The 21,570-nt window shown below is 44.8% G+C and overlaps 1 protein-coding gene across 9 annotated transcripts in view; it reads left to right on the forward strand.

The window, feature by feature from the left end:
• The window catches only part of CNTN4 (contactin 4), a 769,881-nt gene that overhangs the window by 364,654 nt on the left and 383,657 nt on the right, over positions 1 to 21,570 (forward strand). For all 9 annotated transcript variants that reach the window (XM_074312213.2, XM_074312216.2, XM_074312211.2 and 6 more), the window contains one exon: positions 15,578 to 15,719. In XM_074312213.2, the coding sequence (XP_074168314.2) occupies positions 15,665 to 15,719 (55 nt within the window). In that variant the 5' untranslated portion in view covers positions 15,578 to 15,664. The remainder of the gene's footprint in view (positions 1 to 15,577; positions 15,720 to 21,570) is intronic.

A 21,570-nucleotide genomic window follows, 5' to 3' on the forward strand; every position in this document is an offset into this window, starting at 1 on the left:
TTAGTTCACATTTCAGTTTAGAAAATACTGCTGGTGAGTTCAGTGTTTCGAGGAATGTGATGATGCCTCCAGTTTCATGGGTCATTTCATCCTGCATCGGTACAACAGTTTTGTATAACATGTCAGCAGTGGGTCCTGCTGATTTTTCTAGGCCCTAATCGGACCCACAGGAGACCTTTTATTTAAGCTTAAGAAAAGAACAACCTATTACTGTAAATTGGGGATCAGTAAATGTTTCGTGTAAATGGCTAGGCACTAAATATTTTTTACTTTTCGGGCTATATGATTTGTCACAACTAATCAACCCTACCAGTGTATCATGAAATCAGTCATAGACAATACCTAATGAGCAGGCATGGTGGTGTTTCAATAAAACTTTATTTACAAAAACTGGTGTTGGGCTGGATGTGGTCCTTAGATTGCCAATATTTGCAATAGGTGACAGACATGTCCTAAAGTGATGCCTGAGGACTTTTTGTCCCATGCAATGTTCCTGGATGAAAAGGAATTTCTAGTCAAGTAATTCTGGGAAACAGCACCCAGAATAACTCTTATCTTAGACGAATTCCATTGTCATCTTACTAAAGGCTATCAGAAGTCTTTCAATAAAGCAATCTGTCTACTTTGGTTAACTCAGTTCCCCAAACAAATATGACTTTGAAATTCTTTTTATCACAGTAACTTTTAAACATATTTCAGAATCCATGACTTAGAAGCAAGTTTTCAAACTCTTAATTGGACTATCTATAGAGTTATTACATGCATATCTTTCTTGAAATCTTTTTAAATCCTTAAGCTAACTCACAAACTCTTGTTCACAAAGGTAGCCAGGGTAAAGTCCTACCTTCTTAACTAGTTCTGAGTGATTTTCCGATTATTCTTTTCTTAGGTTGTAATTATATTACTTCCTGCTGGCTATTTGAGTTTTTGGACTTACTCGGTTTTTCCCTCAGTTAGATGCATTATAGTTTAAATTGATTCAACGTATATTTAGTGTGTGTCTACTTTTCAGGCACACTGATGAATGAGACCGCCTTTGTCTATCCTTTCTGGGCATTTATCATAACAAAGGCAGATAAAGACACAAGTTATAATACTGTATGATGACTGCTCTAATAAGACGCATTCTGGATCCTGTCAAAGCACACATGCGGAGTGCTAAAACATAATTAGGAATCAGAGAACCTTTCCATGGGAAGTTCATCTCAGTACAAATTTCAAGCTAGCTGCAGAGAAACAGGGAAGAAGGAGGTGAAAAGATAAGAAGGTAAGATTGCCAGAGGTACCTGGCTAAGCCACTGTGTGACTGTGAAAGAGATGCTGCAGAGATGGTGGGGGTGGCGTTCAGCAGGGCTTTCCTGGTTCTGTAAAGTCACTGCAATTAGAAGGAACGTTGGAGGCAGTGACATGGCCATGCTGTGCTCTGGTAATGCTGTGCCAGACTGTGGGGATGGGCCCGAGGGCGGGAGCTGCTCACCAGAGGGACTCGCCTTACGCCTGTTCCACAGCTTCCCCAGGAAATCTGCCATCAGGGACCCATGACTTTTCTTCAGACAGGTAACATGCCACCAGGCCTACTGTGTTCTGGAAAGAAAGAGAAAACCAGGCGCTTGTTTGTTTGTGCCTGAAACCATCTGCTTGCTGTTGGAAACACGAAGCTGTCTTTTCATTTGAGGTATTGGATAAATTGTGAAGAGTGAATGATAACAAGTATTTTTAGGAAATTTAAAGGAGGCTTTGTTACCTATTTGTAATTAGACAAAACTTGGAGCCAAGAGGCAGCCTGACTGTTCCACCTGAAGGAAGTGATGGTGTGTGAGGCGAACCTCAGTCTCTTCCTCGGTGACAGCACTTAGCCGGGCAGGGCCGTGCCTCGGGTCTGCTTTAAGACAGCAGAGCCGATGGGCACATACCTACATGCACACGTGTAATTACATACCCCATCTGTCTGTCTGCACCTGCATTGTTTCTGTACAAGCACATGAGGTGTTTCTGGAAGTTATCCTCAGTTAGAATGAAGCATCACGTTGTGTTCAGTAACTAACATTGTATGCAATATGCCCACTTTATCCAGGCTAGTGCAGTGAAGCTTGGAAAGGTATGATTTATGTCGTGTTTATATGTTTTTTCTGGCTATTTAACACTGCCCAGAAATGCATCTTCTAATGGCCAGACAGCAGGCGGGGCGGGGGTGGGGTGGGGGTCTTCGTTAGGGACTGTTTGTTGTGAGGGAGGAGTGGGTGTTAAACAGGACGAAGCCATCAGTTAGGGTCTGGGGCGGTGTCACAGAGCCTTCCTCAGCGCCCAGGTGCATGTCCGCAACGCAGCAGCAGTGTTCCTTCTCACGCCCTTGCCCTGGGTCCTGTCCCTATGCGCATCATGGCTCCCACACTCGAACCTCAGTTGTGCAAACTCGGGAGAAAGTGGACTCTCGGGAGGAACGGACGCATCTGTCATTACCGTCCCATGCATGTCCATTGTCGGTGCCCCCGCCCCACTTGAGGGCTTTCTCTGAGCTGTGAACACAGTTAAAGGACATACACACCATTTCCTCTGGTTGGGAAGAGTCTGCCTTCCTTGCTGGACACTAGGGACGCTGTTCCGTTGTTCATGCAGGTGATTCTTTCCCATCCATCAGGGTTACTGTTTCTCAGTTAGTTTGGTCTCCTTCCTGCACAGGTTTCAGAAGGCAGCCCCGAGGTACTGTCTGAGGCTGAAGTGCGACACGAGGAATGCCAAATGAGAGCATATGTGTATTCACACTTCCATGTATTCACACTTCCATGTATTATACGTACATGTATTTACACTTACATGTACTCACACTTACGTGAACATGGGTACCAGGAGGGTGTATTGTATCAAGTTGGTTTTTTTCTACACTTGGTCTTGAAACTTGGAGTTGAAATGTAGTAAAATCGCAGCTTGAACTGTGTGTAGGCACTGACTTGAACTGAAGTCATGGGATTCAATTGTGCCTGAAGTAATTTCAACGACTTAGTTCTGTCGTTTGTTCTTGGCCACATCTCTGAAACAGCCTAAGTCTCACAATGTAAGTTACCTCTAATTAGAATTCTAGTCTCAAAAATGGTTTTTGTAGATAATTCATCTATTTCTTAGTGTCCACAGGTAACCAGAATTACTACATTTTCTTTTACCAACAGCATGTCCACTGGCTAATTTAAGGAGGAATTCTGATGTCATGAAAATAAATTACCTATCTATCTATCTATCTATCTATCTATCTATCTATCTATCTATCTATCTATCTAGATACATATATAGATATATATATGTAAATACATATAGCTATAGATAGATAGATAGATAGATAGATAGATAGATAGATAGATATTTACAGCTATTCCCATTTTTCTGTTTTTCTCCTGTCTTTGCATCGATCTCACATTTCATTGCAAAGAACTCACAGTGACAGTAAATAAGAAATTAAGGGGAAACGTGTGTGCTGTATTGTTAGCATACAAGCGGTGCAGAATCCTGGCTTATTTGTTTCTTTATTAAGAAAAGTAGGGTAAGCTTGGTTCTTTTCAGATCTTCATTTGACTCCTTAGCAGTTTAATTTTAATTAAATTTCAACAGAGTAATGTATTGATCATATAGATTGCAGTCTGGGCATCCAGACATTATTTCTTTGTTTCACATAATTTTTCCTCCAACCATTGCGTCCTCTGTGAACAAACTTGCATGACCTTTGACTTTCCTCCAGAAATGATGCAGCAAACCATAAATATAAATATAACTTTACGCTGATATGATGTGTGAACATTTCTTCCAAGGAATATAACTCCACTGTTGTGAAAACAAAACCCACAGATTTTAAAAGTCTGACTCTCAGGCTAGGAAATGATGGATGCAGCATTAGCCGGATTTGGAAATAACGATAGACTTTCAGGAAAGTTACCGGAAGTGGTTCCCAGTCCCCTACGCCCTTCCCTGCGGTTCCCTGTGCTGACGTCTGCCATGAGTACAATACAGTGCTCAGAACCAGGTAGCGAATGCCGGTAAATACAGGTCCGTGCACAGCAGACCTCACGCGGCGTTCACCAGTTCTCTGCCGATGTCCTGTTTCTGCTGCAGGGTCTAACCCAGAACCTGAGATTCTGTATCGTACTCACTTCTCCTTGTTGTCCTTCCTTCATGACAATTCCTCCGTCTTTCCTTGCCTTTCGTGATTGGACACCTTTGAAGTTCCTGGGCGGTTGCCGTGTAGGCTCCTCGTCCGTCGTCTGATGTTGTCTGGGTTGCACTGAGCCTGGGCCTCGTGGGCCAGGAGACCACAGCTCAGGTGCCCGCTCAGCGCGCCGCACCACAGGGTGCGTGAGCCCCTGTGACTTGTACTGGCAGCGGGTGCCTTGCTCATTTGCTGGACAGGGAGTTGCCTGAGTTTCCCGCTGTGAAGTTACTGTTTCCCCAGCCTTCGCTTTCAACATAGACGTGTATATTTCTTCTTAACTCACTATGTGTATTGTAAACTCCCTGTACTCTTTTCCTTCTCTGTTTCCCAGCTTAAAAATTAGGATACCGGAACCTAACTGTCATCCCAACCAGTGCCGTAGACTTAATACCCATCCTTTGTCAATTCTCGGATAAAAGCCACTTTATAACTGGGAATACTCACCGTCACATCTCCAACAAGAGCATACATAGAATGGGCAAAGTGGACTGCAAGAACTGCAGGGACATGTGCTCTCTGTGTCACAGGCCAGCCCTCAACCCTGCTCTTCCCTGGCCCCACGAGGTTTGCCCAACTTGGCCTAAGCAGCCTAACTCAGCAAAGGACACTTCGATCTGTCGCTTGCTACCTATATGGTACTACGCTAACTAGATAGATAAGCACCCGCTGATAAGCGAGATAGAAAACTCTGCTCCAACATCACACTGACATACAGGGCAGGTTCCTGGCGTGCCCGTGCTTCTGGATCCTGCGCTATAATTCCGTCCCGTTTGCGTGTATCTGATGGTGACGTTTCCCCACCCGTCACAGAAAGGCAACCTTGGTAAACAGGCTTACCAGGTCTCTAGTCTATTTTTCTCTTGGAATGCCAGTGTTATGTGCACTGACACGGTATGTTCAGAGGAAATTGACCACTTACAGGTCTAGAAGAGAACAGGGGAGGGTTTGCGGAAGAAATAAGTGGCCCATTTACCTCCTCAAGCTTCTCTTTCCTCTGACAAATGGAAACAATCATATACCTCCCCCCTCAAGTTATTGTGAGGATTAGGTAACCTATATAGATTCTTTGGGTAGTAACTGACACATAGTAAGCACTCAAAGGAAAAGAAAAAAAAAAAGAACAGCGAGTCATTTTGTCACTCCCATCTTTCATGCCTGAGATACAGATGTGGGTGCAACAGACAAGAAAATGGAGGTGAGCACTTGCTTAAATGGTTCTATTTAACGCACATGACTTCTACATGTATTCGACACCAAATAAGAGTGTAAAAGGTGCGTCAGATGGTACGGGGTCACCCTGTCATCAGCATGGAGTCCAGGCTAAAGGACAGTGACACTGAGCTGTGCTTCTCAGGAAAACAGCCTGGTCTCCAAGAGCACGTGTTCACGAGCACATGGACTGGGAAACACACTAGGGTGCATGCTCCATGGCGACAGGACTTCGCCCACTTCACTGGGCTCTCCAGTGCCAAGCTCAGGGCCTGACCTCCGGCAGGTGCTCACCAGACATTGTTTAGAGGAATGTTCCCTATACTATTTACTCCTGTAAGTAATAGCACAGCATTTGGAATGTACCGTATGGTGGCCGCCGCGTGAAATGGCGGGCTGGGACTGCAGATCCTATATTACCAGTTCACTAGTGAGGGGGGCAGTGGCGGGTCCCCAGACTCCATTCATTATGAGACACTTCAGAGTCGCCCCTAGATAAGACAGCCCACGTTAAGAGTGGTTTATGGTGCTAACCGTTGCACATGCATGAGCTCATATACTTCTCCGTAAACTTCTGAAGTAGGTTGCAAAGTTTCCAAGTTTATAGATGAAAACCTGGAGGATCAGAAATAACTTTTCTAAAACAATGCTAGTATTAGATTAAAAACAAAAACAACAACAACAAAAAAACCCAAAACCAAGACTTGAGTTTCGGTCTGTTTCGGAAGACCATGTGTACACTTGAATCACACTGGGCGCTTTCCTGGCCCCCACCATCCAGCCCCCTTCAGTACTACATTATTTGCCCCCCCAGTAGAATAAAACAAGGTCCGTGAGGGCAGACTGTGTCTGTCTTGTTCATTGCTGTATCATGGGGCATTTCCGTTACTAGAGTTTCAGTTACTAATTTGTGAGTAAAGGACAAAGGATAAAAGATCTTAGCCCTTTTCTTTTCATAGCGTCTCAGAACTCATGCATCTATGTTTGCAATGTGATTTCTGCTTCTGATAAAGTAGACACAGACTCTCCTTTAGGCTAGCAGATATCTGATCTGGCTGTCCACGCGCTCGGCAAGCTGTGCATGGGCAAGGTGTGCGTAATGATGAATATACTCGTGAGCTTTCCTTCCCCACCAAGTACATCCAAGTACAAGCTCTGAAAGTCGTATGGTTCTTGCCACTTTAAAGCCAACACCTAATCCATTAGGTGGTAGAGTGTTTTGTGCTTACCTTTAACTCGTCTTTCGTTTAGATGATTAAAAAATGTCTGTTGCTGTCTCTGTGTGCAGCGTGCTTCATTAGCAGTGATTTATGTGGGCGTTTAGCAGAACTGGCACTCTGCAGTACACCAGTGGGCAGAAGGAAAACAAACGTGCAAGGATTGCTAACAACCCTTCTTTCCTGCTCTAGTGGTGGGAGACTTCAGAAAGTATGCAAAGTTGACTTCCCATCACCCAGAAAGCGGGACTGAGACCGGAGTCTCTGGATGGTGTCATCTCTCCCAAGTCCCATCCATCCGCTCTCCTGTGATGCACAGGACGGAATCCAGTGGGTCATGGGTTTTCCCCTTCAGGGGCACAGCGTGCATCCCACCGCCACGTGTGTCCTGAAGCTGACACTTCCACTGCTGTCCGTCTTCTTTTCCCAAGTTTACCTACTTAAAGCCATGCCCAGCTTTTTCTAGCAGAATCCAACTGTACAGATTTTCTCTTGCATTTCCTTCAACAACCTTGTGTTGTCCATTACTCTCACTTTACCAAAGAGGAAAGTGAGGCCAACAGAGGTTAAATAATTTTCCCAGGGTCAACAGCTCAATGGTGGAGGTGGGATTTAAACCTGGCTTGTGTAATTATAAAGCGAATATTTTCAACCACCAGAGGGAAGGCAAGGAAGTTTTTATTTTACTTGTGAACCATATTGATTTTGTCATGTCTACCTGAGATGCTATGTGGAGGAGACTCTGGGATGCCCTTGGGCTAAGCAAGAAAGGGTGACACCCTCAATTAGCACTGCTTTCCCAGGAGTGGGAAGGGGAGTGGGTGCCATGTGCTTTCCTGTCTTCAGCTATTATCTACTTTTGTTCTTGTTTCCCTTGTAATGAGAGTGTACTAATGAGGGAAAAACAATGTAAAGGAGCAGTGGAGTATCTGAAAAGCAGCCTAAATAAGAGGAAAACACCATGTACTTTGTCATATAACAAGTGCAGTCTGATACGCCTGCATCGTGACTCCCGGGGAGAATTTCAGTAGAGTGGTTAAATATCTATACTGTGAAGTCAGACTTTGAGGGTTCACTTTGGGAGTAATGGAAATAACCCATACCTTGGTGGCAGTGGCCGTCATGTGGCTGCATAAATCTTTGAAATCCCATTAAACTTTACACTAAAAAGAATGCATATCAGTGTATATAAAATGTAGTGCAGTAAATTCCAGGGGGAAATCATTCAGAGTTCATGTCCTGACTTCGTTACTTATCACCTCTAACTGAGGGCAATGTATTTGACCCTTAAAATGAAAATAATATTGTTCTCCACCTTAAAGCGTTGTTTGAAAGATTAGATGGGTTAAAACTTAGTAAGAGACCACGACATAGCAACTGTTCTACAAATGATATCTATTATCCATCATTACCTTAGGTATTTTATATTATATTCTACCATCACATTGCCTCCAACATTGTTTAATAAGTCGCTTGTTAACTACATATGTTGTATGAGGAAATCTCACAAACATATAAGCTTCAAATGTATATATATATATAATTGTGTAGCATACATAATATATGAGCAATTATAGCTTTGAACACATGGCTTTTCTGTTTTCAAATAAATGAGGCTAGAAGGGAAATCATGTCCATTTGTTTTTCACCTGAACTATAAAAGTGTCCAGTATTTACGTGTCCTAAATATGTTCTTATTCAAACTGATGGACTTCTAGTTTTGCTTGAACACACTGAATTCATTAGATATGAAAGAATGTTTATGATGAATTTGTGACATATACTTAAAAAGCTAAGCAGATAGAGAGGAAATTAACTCTAGAAAAACCCAAGAACTACAAAAAGGAAATATAAGCAGTGTACCTTGGGGCTCAGTTGAAAAATTATTAACCAAATGAAGTGATAAAACTGAATTCGGACAACGGTACAGCCAGGTATGTATGTGCGTGTTTGTATCAGTGTCTCCATCATTGGAAGTGACTGTGTAATACCCCATAAAATAAGCTCGTGCGTAAGACCCAAATGCAGAAATAGTGGTCTAAGCACGTTTTAATCAATATCCAGATGCATACCAGAAAAACTTGTTTTCCCCAGGAAGTGGTTCCCTTGGGGAAGGAGGAATAAGTATTTAAGCTGTGTTGATGTATTACTTTAACACAAGGAAAAACTAACGGATTAAGGCATGACTTAGTGGAGACCACTAATAGTCATGTGTATTTGTGGCTTGGGGTGACATTTCCAGTAACAGCACCACACATAGAATTTAAAAACAGTGCATCTCAAGCAACTTAGATGGATGGAAAGATAATGTCATATGAGCAGCTGTGAGGTACCTCGAATGGCCTTGGTGATGACGGGTCCCGTGGCCATCATTCATTTCTCTAATTATACATCCCCCAGGTACACGGCCTTTGTCTGGTACATTGATGCCCTTCAGGCCGCCAGGGACGCCTAGAACCGTTCGGGTCCATCCCGCTCTATTCCTGGTGAAGAACCTTGCCCAGCAAGGAAATAACATCACGGACCCAGGAACCCAGCAATTCTAAATTGCATGCCAGTGCCCTTTTGAAGTGCCACACTGTGACTATTGCATGACTGCAGCTTTTTAAAAAGATGGCCTCCACAGTACGGAATGTAAAGGTCCCATATTGAAGCAGAATGCAGTTGTGTAAGGAGGAAGCATGTTGAGGAATGGATAGTGGGTGTGCACTCTAACACATTCAATAATAGATTTTTTGAAATTGGTGTGTAGAACTCTGTTGGCCCTGAGAATGTGGAAGAGATATCCTTCGGCGGCTGAAATAATGAGATATTAGCAAGCCGGCTCTTATGCCAGAGTATCTGCCTAATGTAATCATTACATTTCTGGTAGGAATTGCCACATGTGGCAGACACTATTTTGCCTAGAAAGCCTTTAGAAATGAAGGAAATTGTCCACCTTAGCTGACCCTCTATAATTCCTCCAAATCCTCTGTAATGTGTGATGGAAACAGAGTCCCAATCAGCCAGCAAGTCAGTGCGTCTGATGTAAATTCGGGACTCTGACTCAGAGCTCTCTACCTCCCGGTTAATAGGTGCAGTTTTCCAAATGTGTTATCCAGGCCCTTCATATTTCTTTTCGCACTGTTCCATTCGTACTTTCATATGCTTGGGAAAACAGTCCAGTGCGAGAAAGAAACCAACACACATTTTCTCACCATTCCTAACAGACTACTTATTGCAATCCCCACTGAAGTAAGGGAGACATCAGGGAAATACAAATGGAAAAGGGTCTCTTCTAGTAGACGGAGTAGAAAGTTGGTACAAGGAAAGCATCGGGGAAGCTAATTTGATTGACTGAGGTGATATGAGTTTTCATTATCAGGAAGAACCAGCGACCATAACCATGGGACGCAGAGAATATTTGTACTACTCACTTGACATATAAACTAACTTGTATAGTCAGTAATCTTTTCTACCCGGCTGAGTCGTCATGCCCTTGTGGGCAGAGACTTTGACCTTGACTCTGAATTCTGCATATTACCATTTGAATAATGGGCACTCAATAAATGTCCGTTGATTGATCGAGCATTAAGATTTGACTGTGTGCCATTTTCCATTTAAATGATTGACAGGTTGCTTTCTGAGGACGCTGAATTTCTCTCTTGCATTCAGGGCTGCACACTGCTTCCCACCACCCTGATTGACTGCACCCCTCATTAGTTAATTGTAAAGTTAGAAAACACAAAACTATACAGTTGGGAACTGGGGGTGATCCTTTTTTAATTTCCTGTCTGAAGAATGACGGCACTCTAATAATTACCAATTAGTAAGAAAACAAATGTTCACGTTGGTCTTACATTTAAGGGAAAGCAACATGTCCACAACCGCATGGTCACAGAAGACTTCTGAGCCAACCTTAGTGAAATGTAGCCTCCGACAAGGTCTCTGCTCTGACACTGTGCTATATTTTGTGTTATGAATATTATACAGATTCTGCACTTTTGCTTACTGGCATCTGGCTTGGCTTCTGCAGAATGAAAGAAAAGCAGAGTCAGACAGAAAACAGTCACCACCCAAACTTTATCATGCTTTAAAAGGCACATTGCTTTGTACACATTTCTGTCAAAATCGTGTCTGCAGAAGAAATAACTTTAACAGACAATGAAGACCCTGAAATTGTTAAAGATTTTGCCAACCTTGGTTCAGTCGTCAATTCAAATGGAAACTGCAGCCAAGAAATCAAGAGAAGGCTGAGACTCAGAAGGGCGGTGATGGAAGAACTAGGAACGATCGTTAAGAGCAAAGACGTGTCATCACAGACCAAGGCTAAGATCATCCACGCCCTCATATTCCCAATTACTATGTACGGATGTGAAAGTTGGACAGTGAGAAAGGCTGGTAGGAAAAAAACAAAGTTTCACTAGAAATAATGGTGCTGGAGCAGAGCTCTAGGGAGACTCTAGACCGCCAGAAAGACAAACAAGTGGGTCCGAGAGCAAATTAAGCCTGAAATATCACTGGTGGCAAAAATGATAAAACTTCAGGCACAGCATGAGAAGACAGGGCTCCTTGGAAAAGACAAGAATGCTGGGAAATACAGAAGGCAGCAGGAAAAGAGAAAGACCATATATGAAATGGACTGACTCCATAACAGAAGCCGTCGGCTGAGTCTGCAGGAGCTGAGCGGGCCTGTGAGGACGGGACACTGTGGATGTCACTCACTCGTAGGGTCACCAGGGGTCAGAGCTGACTCAACGGCAGGTAGCAACAGTGCTGTGGCAGAAAACAGCATGGTACTTGAAGTATGAATACATATATTTGAATCCTGGCTCTATTGCTTTTTAGATGTTTGACCTTGAAAAATTCCCTTAGCCTTTCATAGTCTAATTTTCAGGGCTATAATTTTATACACGATAATGATGCCTGACTCCAGGGTTTCTATGAAGGTTAAATACAAAGTGAATGCCAGAGCACACAGTAGGTCCACAGAAGATGTAAATTAAATGTGTCCTTTCATTTACATACCAACTCTTCATTGACTGCCTACTGTGCCATGCACAATTCCACGTGCCTCTTAGATATCCACGAGCAAAGCAAAGATCCCCTACGCGTATGCTCATAAAGTATGATCTGTTTGGGGAGGGTCTGAGTCTGAGTCTGAACCATAATGGTAATTACTGTTTGCTCTCAAACATAAGTCAGTTGGTCTTCCCAGCACACTTGTGAGGAAGACAGGGCTCATGGCATTTCCCCAATCTACAGGCAAGCAGGTATGTTCCCAAGGATTCAAGGGCTTTTCCAATGTCAAAAACCTTGTGGCAAAACCATGAAGAAGGAGGTCGGTGGGCTGGATTCCAAGTCCAGCATTCTCCCGTGTCTTGCTGCCAGGAGCCCTGCGCAGTGTGTGCTATGCTGGTTGTTCACTTAGTACTTAGAGACGGGGTTCAGTTGTCGACCAGAGAAGAGCAGCAGCGGGGAGACATGGATAGTCTCTGCTTCTGGGGCTCATGTTTAAGGCAGATCCCATGCAGGGAAATCGGGTGTCAGGCTGTTCCCCTGTGTGGTCATCCCCCCACCCACTTCTCCCATCCAGCTGCAAGTCCAGACTCCTTAATACAGATTCCATGCTGTTTGGGGATCAGGGCCCTGACTTAGGCTGCACTGACCTCAGCGAGGATCTGTGCTGGGGCCTCCATACATGACGTATGGACAGTGAGCCGGGAAGGTAGGCGGCAAGGCCGTTATTTCCCAGGCGAGCTGCACAGCTGGTTGGTCCAAGGTTAGAGCATGGGTCTGGGCCGGCCGACTCCGCTCCCTTCATGAACTTGAACTCTAAGTTCTCAGCATCATGCCTGTGTTGTCCTGCTCAGTGGCCTTAAAATCCCCTTGTTCTCTCTTGTGTGTCCTTAAAGGCACAGTTCAATGTGTTAGCCCTTTCGAGAGGGTTCTTGCAGCCCCTGCCCTACCACCCCGCACCGCAGCTGAGTTAGACGGTGTTCTTTTGTGTCCTCAGTGCCTTATACTTAATAAACTTATTACGAGCATTGTACTGAATCATGACAGCGGGTACAGTCTTCCTGTCTCACCAACAGTGATCTCCTTGAGAACAGAACTCTCACCTCCACTGGCTGTGCACCCCCAGCACCCAGCACTGTTCCTGCCACACAGTAAGACCCTCGCCTGTTCGTTGAGCTGAGTTAGAACTATTTGGACACCAGCAGGATTTTAATTTAGCAGAATGCTAACACTGATCATTATACACCCAGATATAGACTCCGAACCCGGAATGCTTAAGGGGGGAACAGAACCGTGCTTTTGTCTTCAGCACCTTATGGTCTTCCACGTGACTGGTGCTCTTGGGATTTTTTGAAGGGTTGGAGGCTACGGTAGCAAAGTGTGAAAAGAGACTGTAGCGTTCCCCGTTAATCGTCTTCTGTGGCTTAGCCAGAGAAAGCAACCAAGTCCTGTTTCATTGAGGGCTCCCACCCCTCCCCTGAGCCCCCAGGATTTACGGGTCTAATTCTTGAGCCGACTCTCAGAGTTAGTGATGAGCACTCTACCTCTTGCTGCAGCCAACCTAGGGTGATAAACCAGAGAGCTCCGAGCCGCAGGGGCCATCTGTCACCGCCATAACCCTCAGCTCGGCCTGCAGCTTTCTTTCTGGCTCTGGCAGAAAACCCGAAATTATGAAACTTTGTATCCCACACCACAATGCCACGTGAGGTCCATGAATCTTTAGCTCCCTTCAGAAAACCTGGTGCTCTGCTCGCCGCTGCCCACTAGACAAATTACTGTCAAGACCCCATTATTTCTGACGAGTGAAGGTGAACCTTACCTACCCGAATGTAAATAAATGCCGATGGGGTTCTTGAATTCCTTCATCCTTAAAAGTCCACAGCTCTTAACAGAACACACACTGGAAGTAGCATGGTATCACTAGGTAAATCTTTCTCGGGTAATTGGATACCTTTCCTAAGCTCTTTTTAATTGCTTCAAGAAACTACTTAACATTGCAGTCCAATCCCCAGATCCGAGATGACATTTCCCTCACAAAATTAATTATTAATACCCTGATCATTTGCTTAAGACATTAATAGATTTCATTGATCAGCACATCCTGTGTATCTAAAATGGCCTAATCACCATGCATGTCAGAAGAGGATCTGAACATATTCAGTTAGATACCCTGCCCACTTTCGGCCAAATCAGCAGATCAGAAGTCGAGAGTCCCTTTTGTCTTCACTACATACGAAGCCCAACTTTATCAGAAACTGAGCTGTGTAAGGGCAGAGAGGAAGGCGAGTTCTTTAATGATGGTTCTTCACTTTCTAGCAGCTCCCTGGTACGCAGAGGGCTTCTCAGTGAGCACACAGTATAAATTAATGCTGAGTGCCCTGGATGGACGAGCTGATGTCGGTCCAGGTTTTCCTGCGAGTCTGTGTTCACTCACAGCTTTTCCTTAAGAGTGGGGGTGCCGCGAGCAGCTCCAGGTTATTGTCCGCTACCATAAGGGGTGTACCATAACAGCACCTAGCGTGTATATGGTGCTATAGGGTTCTCAGAGTGGTTTCCTTTTCTTAACCATGAGGTTTGTCCTTGGAACAACCTTGAGAGGGAGGCGGGGTGGGTACAGGATCGTGCCACGAGTTACAGCCAGAGCTGCAGTGAGAATACCAGTCTCCGGGTTCCTAGACTTGTCACTTGTTTGATTCACTGATGACTAAGAGGCATCCTGCTCATTTTTCAATGCCAGTGGCAGTTCATCTGCTTCATGAGGTCTCCCCAGCCGGAAAGTTCCCTCCTTCCTTCATAACAGCGTATTGAATGGCTGAAATGGCAGGTAACTGCCCTACCCCCACAGTAGGTGACCCTGGAGGACAGAGCCGGTATCTTCACGCTGGCATATCTTCTGCCTTACCTAGTGTCTGGCAAGCAAACAGGTGCCATGTATATGCACACATGCACGTCGGGCCGGCAGTGTCGGTGGGAGAAGGGATGGGTGCATGAGAGCAAACACTATGAATTCTGGTTTTCTGAGGACACCATGGCTTCATTTGGTTCCTGCAGCATTTAGAAAATAGTTTGACCTGATTTCCAACATGTAAAACTTGGGAGATTTTCAAAATACAAAAATATTTTCAACTTTTCTTAGGAAAGTCATAGGTGTTCCTGCCATCCTGGGGTCTGTGCCCCGCGTGTTCGCCTTCAGCTGGAGCCGAGCAGCAGCTGCTGCCAATGACACGTGGGGGTGTCACTCATGCGCTCACCTGCCTCATCGCCTTTGGCACACAGAACAAGCAGCCTGTCTGTGCCACAGACTTGTCCCGTTTTAAGATTCCTGGATAATCGAGCCTTCATTATCGTTCCTGACCATGCTCTGGGTTTGCCCAAAAGAAACCAGTAGACAGCTACTCACACTTGGTGGAATTTCTCTCGATGGGCACTGGAGCTGCGTAGTTCCGGTGTGTTTTAGAGAAGAAACATGGAGCACAGGCAAAAATGTGTGGTTTGATGGGGTACTTAATTTTCCCACACAAAGCTTCATTCTAAAACTGGGGAATTTCACCTTAAGACCCACCAAAGTTGACCCCATCTTGTTCAGTAGCAGTTCTTGTGGATTCACTTTTTTGGGTGTGTTTTAATTGGTAAATGACTAAGAACAGGGACTGGGAAGGACCTTGTAAACAGTGGTCCAATCTCCTGCCGTCGGGTTGGTTCGCATCTAATCAGAATCCGTTCCTGCCTTCACTTGGTGGCCACCGGGACACACCAGCTCTAATCCCCACCCACTTGTTATTTGTCAGGAAAGGAAAGGAGCTTATGGGCTTCATATTTATGGTTTAATATGCTTCTCTCTTCTTGACTAGTACTTGGTCACGGGTGAATTTTATTTGTATACAAGTAAAGATGCATTTGCGAGACCACCAGGAGGAGAATTCCCAAATCTCATTGTAATGTCTCTTCTTTCCCACAGATTAAAGGTTGAACGAGACCTGAAAGAAGCAGTGATTCTATTCACTTGTTATTGGACTTGAAACTCCTTTGACCTCGGAAGCTGAAGATGAGGTTGCCATGGGAACTGCTGCTCCTGCAATCATTCATGTTGTGCCTTGCAGGTAGAGTGTCATTTTAAAACTTTTTGATTTAAAAATGCCACTGTATTTCACACTAATTCAAAAGTGGGCCTTCACTTTCGATGGCAATGATCAAATCCTGAAGTGCCTGCCACTGTGGTCACACTGGCTGACGCTGTTGAATACACATCCCTGATGTCTTTTAGTGGCTGTTTTCATGGTGTGGCATCCAGAGCTAGACACTGATGTTTCGGCTGTCTGGCTGGTCCTTTCAGAGTCATTTGAACCATTATGTTGCTTGAAAGTTGTTATTTTTGCTCAGCCCACTGCTCAGTTGCACAGAGATATTGGGCAATAAAACCGATAATTTCGTTGGGGGTGTCGCCTGCTGCGGCGTCCGTGCGTGGAGTTTATCTGGGTAGCCCTTTCAGGGTCTGTGTCAATACCAGCCCAGCTGTTGATACTGATTCTCTTGCTTTTTCATGTCAATACACTTATAGTATAGCAAGAGCCTAAAAGCAAAAAGAGAGGCGTTTTTTCCCGTGTACTGATGGTCGACTACCAGACCAGGGCTTTAACAAGTTCAAACATGCTTCTCCTGCTTTTGTGGTTCTCTGGAAGATTGAGGCTGCCAGGGGATGTACGTGGTTCTGGTGTCGAAGCAGTGACAACACAGCAGGACTGAGGGTGGCTTCCTGGTTGGACAGTGGGATCTTCCCAGGTCTTTTTGAAATGTGTCTAGTTGACCTGCTTTGTCATTCAGAAGGTCAAGTCCAAGAGGGATGCCTGGAATATATTTGCATTTTTACAGCAAAAACCAAAATTGACCTTTGGATGACCATTACTTCACTCCATGCATTCACTCAAGTAATGTTACTGAGTAGCTTGCAAGGAGCCAGCTCTGTGCGAGTCACTGGGAATAGAGTTACAAGCGTGACAGGCAGTCCCTGCCCTCTTGGAGCTCCAGGAACTGAGTTCTGTAGTGACCTAGACTAACAGCTTGATACATACAGCAAGTGATTTTCAATTATTATACGATTAAAGGGTGTCGGGCTAGTTGTAACATGCACGGACCCTTACTCTATGCCAGGCATCGTGCTTGGTGAACTTTATCTCGTTTCATGCTCGCATGACCACTAGGAAGTATGCACTAATTATTGTTACTTTATTATACTATTAATATTATCACTGACACATCAAGGCATTAAGAAACTCACCCAGGGTCACCAAGACAGGAAGTGGTAGAGCTAATCAGATTGAAACCCCAGCAGACTAAACAGAGCCCAGACTTTGTGCATCACACAGTGCGGTCCTGTAGCTTTTGTGTTGACTTGTCCAGATCACGGCTGCCAAGTTATTCTTGACAATTCGGTTTTCCTTCGTTCTTCCTATGTCTTTCTAATCGTGACCCTCATTCACTAATAGACCTTCTATGCCCAGCCTTCAAGTCCTGACCTCCACACCTCAGCTGAGTTCACAGGGCCCTCACCGTTCCCTGATCAGAGATGTGGCGTCTAGCCTTGTCTTGCCTTGTCTTTCAGAGACGGTATTTCTCCCCGTCGTGAGGTCAGAACCCCACTCTTCCCTCCACCGGCAATGTGCCCCAGGCTCTGTGCTCCAGCTGCTTTTCTCTGGGCTTTCATGCCCTTTGACCCACCTAAAATTAGGCCTCAGCTTAGACAATCCAGCCCTAACTTCTTCACAGCAAATCAATTTCTGACCCTTTGCCAGTGTGTTCATTTAACCCACTGTGCTGAGTAGATAACTGAGAAGTCAGAGGGTTGAAAATCAAGGAAGCCATTAATCTCTTCTATTGTGTTTTGAAAAATGTGGGACTCTTCACCTAATATGTGTGCCTGTATCTATTTTATTCACTTAACTTTTTGTCGGGAATCAGTCTATTGAGTGTTTTTGCAAGTCGTCGCGCGTGCACGCGCGTGTGTGTACGTACTGTTTTACATGATGTTAATATTCCCTTTCCATATGTCTCTGTCAGTGTAGCTAAAGTCAAGCTTTAATTAGTGTTTTTGTTTTCTTGCTATTTGTCTTGATTTCATTAATTTGCACAGCACTGAGCTGTCTGCATTTTGAACAGATTTCTTTACCGCCCATTCTTTTCCTTTTCTATACTTCCTTCATCGTAGGTTTCTTGGTGAGTTTTTTGCAAGGAAAATACGTATGCCTATCATGTTTACCATAATTAGTGAATCTCAAATATGTCTTTCCCAGTGTTTTTCTTTACATAGTAAAATAAACGATCCACGTGACTCCTGCAACGGATGCACCTTGAAGGGTCTGCTAATTATTCAAGGGCATTGATTCCTAATGCGCTTCTCTTTTGCCAAATGCTAGACTCAGGCTCAGATAATAATAATAATAATAATAATAATAATAATAATAATAAAAGACTCCTTAAACCAGTAGTCTGAAAATTCAGTCTCTACAAAACTGGCTTTCTTATTCTCCCTTCCAATCAATTTAAACCAGGCGTCACAAAACCCCGCTGCCTGAGAGAGCAAGGAGGCCAGCAAGTGAGTGGAAGGTTCTTAAAGAAACGGTGACGCCTACAGTGTGACAGGCACTGGTGGCTACTGGGAAACTGGGGAAACACGGCCAGCTACAGTACCAACCGGGGAACACCCCCAGGCCCAGCTGCAAGGCCCCCCGGCTCTGAGATGTCTGTGCATAAATCTCCTAATTCCTTAGCGTTTGCAACTAATTAAAATTATTTTAAAAAGTAGAACTAAAAAGGCCACATTAAACAAACCAAAGTAGTCTTTAGACTGTACTCGTCCACCAGTCTGCGAAGTTTATTTCAAGCATTTGTTTTTGCTTTGACGTTAGACTTGCTGCAAGTACACTAGACCCCGAGGGTCTTTGTACGAAGTCTTCCTTTTGCCGACAATGCACTTGCCCTAAGTGTCCCTGTCACAAGTCCTTTAACCTTCTTTAGGCCTGTGTGCAAATGGCACCTAATTGGTGAGGCTTCTGCTGAACACAAGTAATAAAGCAGAAGAGCAACATTCCCTTCACCAACATCCTGTACCTCCCTTATTATTGTCTTTTTCTCCAGAGCTCTTGTCAGTATATGAATAACTATATATCTTATTTGTCTTTGTACTAAGTGTTTTCCTTAGCAGACTGAAGTTTTATTAAAGCGGGCGTTTCTGTCTTTTCAGTCCACTGCTGTATCCCGACTTCTAGAGAATGCCTTGTATGTAGTGTCATTCTTATTAAGCTAGTGCTGTGTCCTGCCGGATGTGAGAGGGGAAGCAGGTCTCCAGTTCTGGGGGACCCTAGTGATGCTCTAGTCCCCTCCTAGGCCAAGCCATTCAAGTGTTTCTTTAGTTCGCTTAAATATGTCAAGTGGTTAAATTGGCCTGTGTGCCTTGTCCTCTGTATCGGACGCTCTTGTTGCCACAAACGCCCTCTCCGTCATCTGTGCCTTTAGCTACAGCTGGGTGGACTATCCCCTGTCTGTGTGTTTCTGCCTCGAGTCTCTGAAGTCACAGCAAAGAGGACTCTGGGAAGGCAGCACCGTCCTTGGGTGCCCTCTTCAACCAGTGGGGCCCGACAATCAGGAGACGAATGCCTCAGCCTCCTCCTTTGGAAGGATGTGGCCCTCAGAGGTCCCCAGCAAGATGGAATCCCGTCCTCACAGTAGCTCCTTCTGTCTTTTTCTTCCTCACCCCTGCCTCCTGGGATCACCTCCCAAGTCTGTCTCTCTGGCTCTGCTTCCCAAGCAAGGCCGTGCTCACACCAGTTACCAGCAGGGAACCAGACAATATGGGTCATGTCGGTGATTGGTAATCACACGGGGAGCAGCTTAGACGGGGACAATCACAGTGCTCGTGAGGTGGCTCCGGATGTATGTACGTGTGCAAGTTCTCCCTTGTGCACACGTCTCTCTAAGCTAAGTCTGTAAAGATGTTCTAGGTCCTGCAACCAGGTAGGATTACTGTTCACCAGCTCTCTTCCTGTCTTTACTATTTACTGGTTTTATTGTTAACCAGCTGCTGGGCAAGTCATTTCGCCTTGCCGTACAATGAGGGGGTTAAACAGGGTCCCTAAAGTCCTTTTCAGCTCTAAAAATGGGCAGTTGCGGCTCTGCACATGGTTCACGAGGCAGATGTATATATGCTGAGAGGATTGGAGCAGAGCCAGAACGTTCATGCCACTAATGTGAAGGTGCACGGAGGTCCCGATCCTACCGTGTGTGACTGGTTCTGTTCACACTGGCGGAATTTGAAAGAAAGGCTCACACGGCCGATGCACGTGTCCATATACTGCCAACGGCATGGAGACATTCAGATGCTCTGTGGACGGGTGGAGCATGCATGTTTGGTGTGTCCCTGGTCGCTCTGGGTGTCAGGAGGCTAAATGTATTCCCATCTCGACGGTGTAGTTTTCCTGCTTCAGCAACCTTCGCTTTTGGAGAAAGTGTGTCTTCTCCCAATGTATTTTGTTGATTTGCTCACAAAACTGTGTGGTTGTTGCAGCTGCAGTTGGGGTGGCCGTGGGGAAAAGTCCTGTGCAGTGCAAGACAGACACGTCCTGGGACCAGTGAGGATTCCCAGACAGTGCATCACGGAGAGGGTGCCGCTTGGATGGATCTGTGACAGTAAGAAGTGTAAGCCAATGGCCGTCGGAGCGTGGAGTGGCTGCTCAGTAGTCTTTAGAAGTCACGTCAGGCTCAGAAAGTCTCTTCTCATGTAGACTGAAGTGGGCTGTCCATGGTTCTGGCTTCTTCTAGGGCCAGAGGACACAAACACATACACAGTAGGAGCTGCCACTATTCCTTGATGCTGATAATAAAATTCAATGAGCTCAGTCTTCCCACCTAATTAAGATGCCCAGCGAAGCTTGGGATCAGCCCTAAACCGCCCCCCTTCTTCCTCATGCCAGGGACCCCCCAGGTGAGCACACATGTGACTTTCAGAGCCTGGCCTCACAGTGCAGCTATGTGCAATATTTCACTTCTTAAGAGTCTCATGTTTTTTTCCTGAGAATAAACAGAAGAACAGACAATATTCAAATACTTCTTAGTTCTACACAGATATTAAACCTAGTACTGCCTGTGTTCTTGTAAAAGTAACAAGCATTCAATTAAGATCAAAAGCGCGTTGAGTAAATGTCAGTTTTCATATAGTTACTGCAAAGCAGAGTTCTGCAGTGACCTCTTATTGGATTGTTTCTCTTGCTGAGGAGCTGGTTTGCCAGTGCGTTTGTGCTCATAATGGCAGAAGCCAAGGGATGGCTGTCCTCGCTCCTCTGCACTGGCTCATAACCACAGATGAAAGGGAGCCAGAGTGCTCCAAAGATTTAATAAGAGAGCTAATGACTAGATTAAAAAGCAGTGACTCCAGTGATAAAAATTCAGGAAAGAATGGCGTGAAAATAATAAACAGCAAAAGGAAAACTCCCTTGGAATATCAATTTACATATTTAAATACATTTCACAGTGGGACACTATTGATCAGTAATGAAGATATTGAGGTAAATAGAGAAACAAGCAGCAATTGTAGGGCCCCACCGACATGGACATATAATAACCGCCATACAAACCAAACGGTATTGGAAATACTCATTTTAAGACCACTCCTGAAGGGAAATCATTAATGGCTTCATGAGATATGCTCAGCCAAGCTGGATGTCGTAACTATGTATAAAACTCCTTTATTGATAGAGTGTAGGACATGTTATATTTTGTATCTAGGGGAAACGTGATTGGACTCTTGAGTTAAACAAATTAGGGAAAGAGACATAAAAACAGGGAAGTGCAAATCCAGACATTAGGTGCATTTCATATTAGCTCATGTGATAATTGTCTCGAGGGTGCTGCCTAGTAGGCTGAGGATGGCGGGTGAGGCAGAGCCTTTGGCCTGTCAGAAAC

Source organism: Rhinolophus sinicus, chromosome 5 (genome assembly GCF_057876585.1).
Source record: "Rhinolophus sinicus isolate RSI-liver-muscle chromosome 5, RSI-T2T, whole genome shotgun sequence".
In the NCBI taxonomy this organism is placed as follows: Eukaryota; Metazoa; Chordata; class Mammalia; order Chiroptera; family Rhinolophidae; genus Rhinolophus; species Rhinolophus sinicus.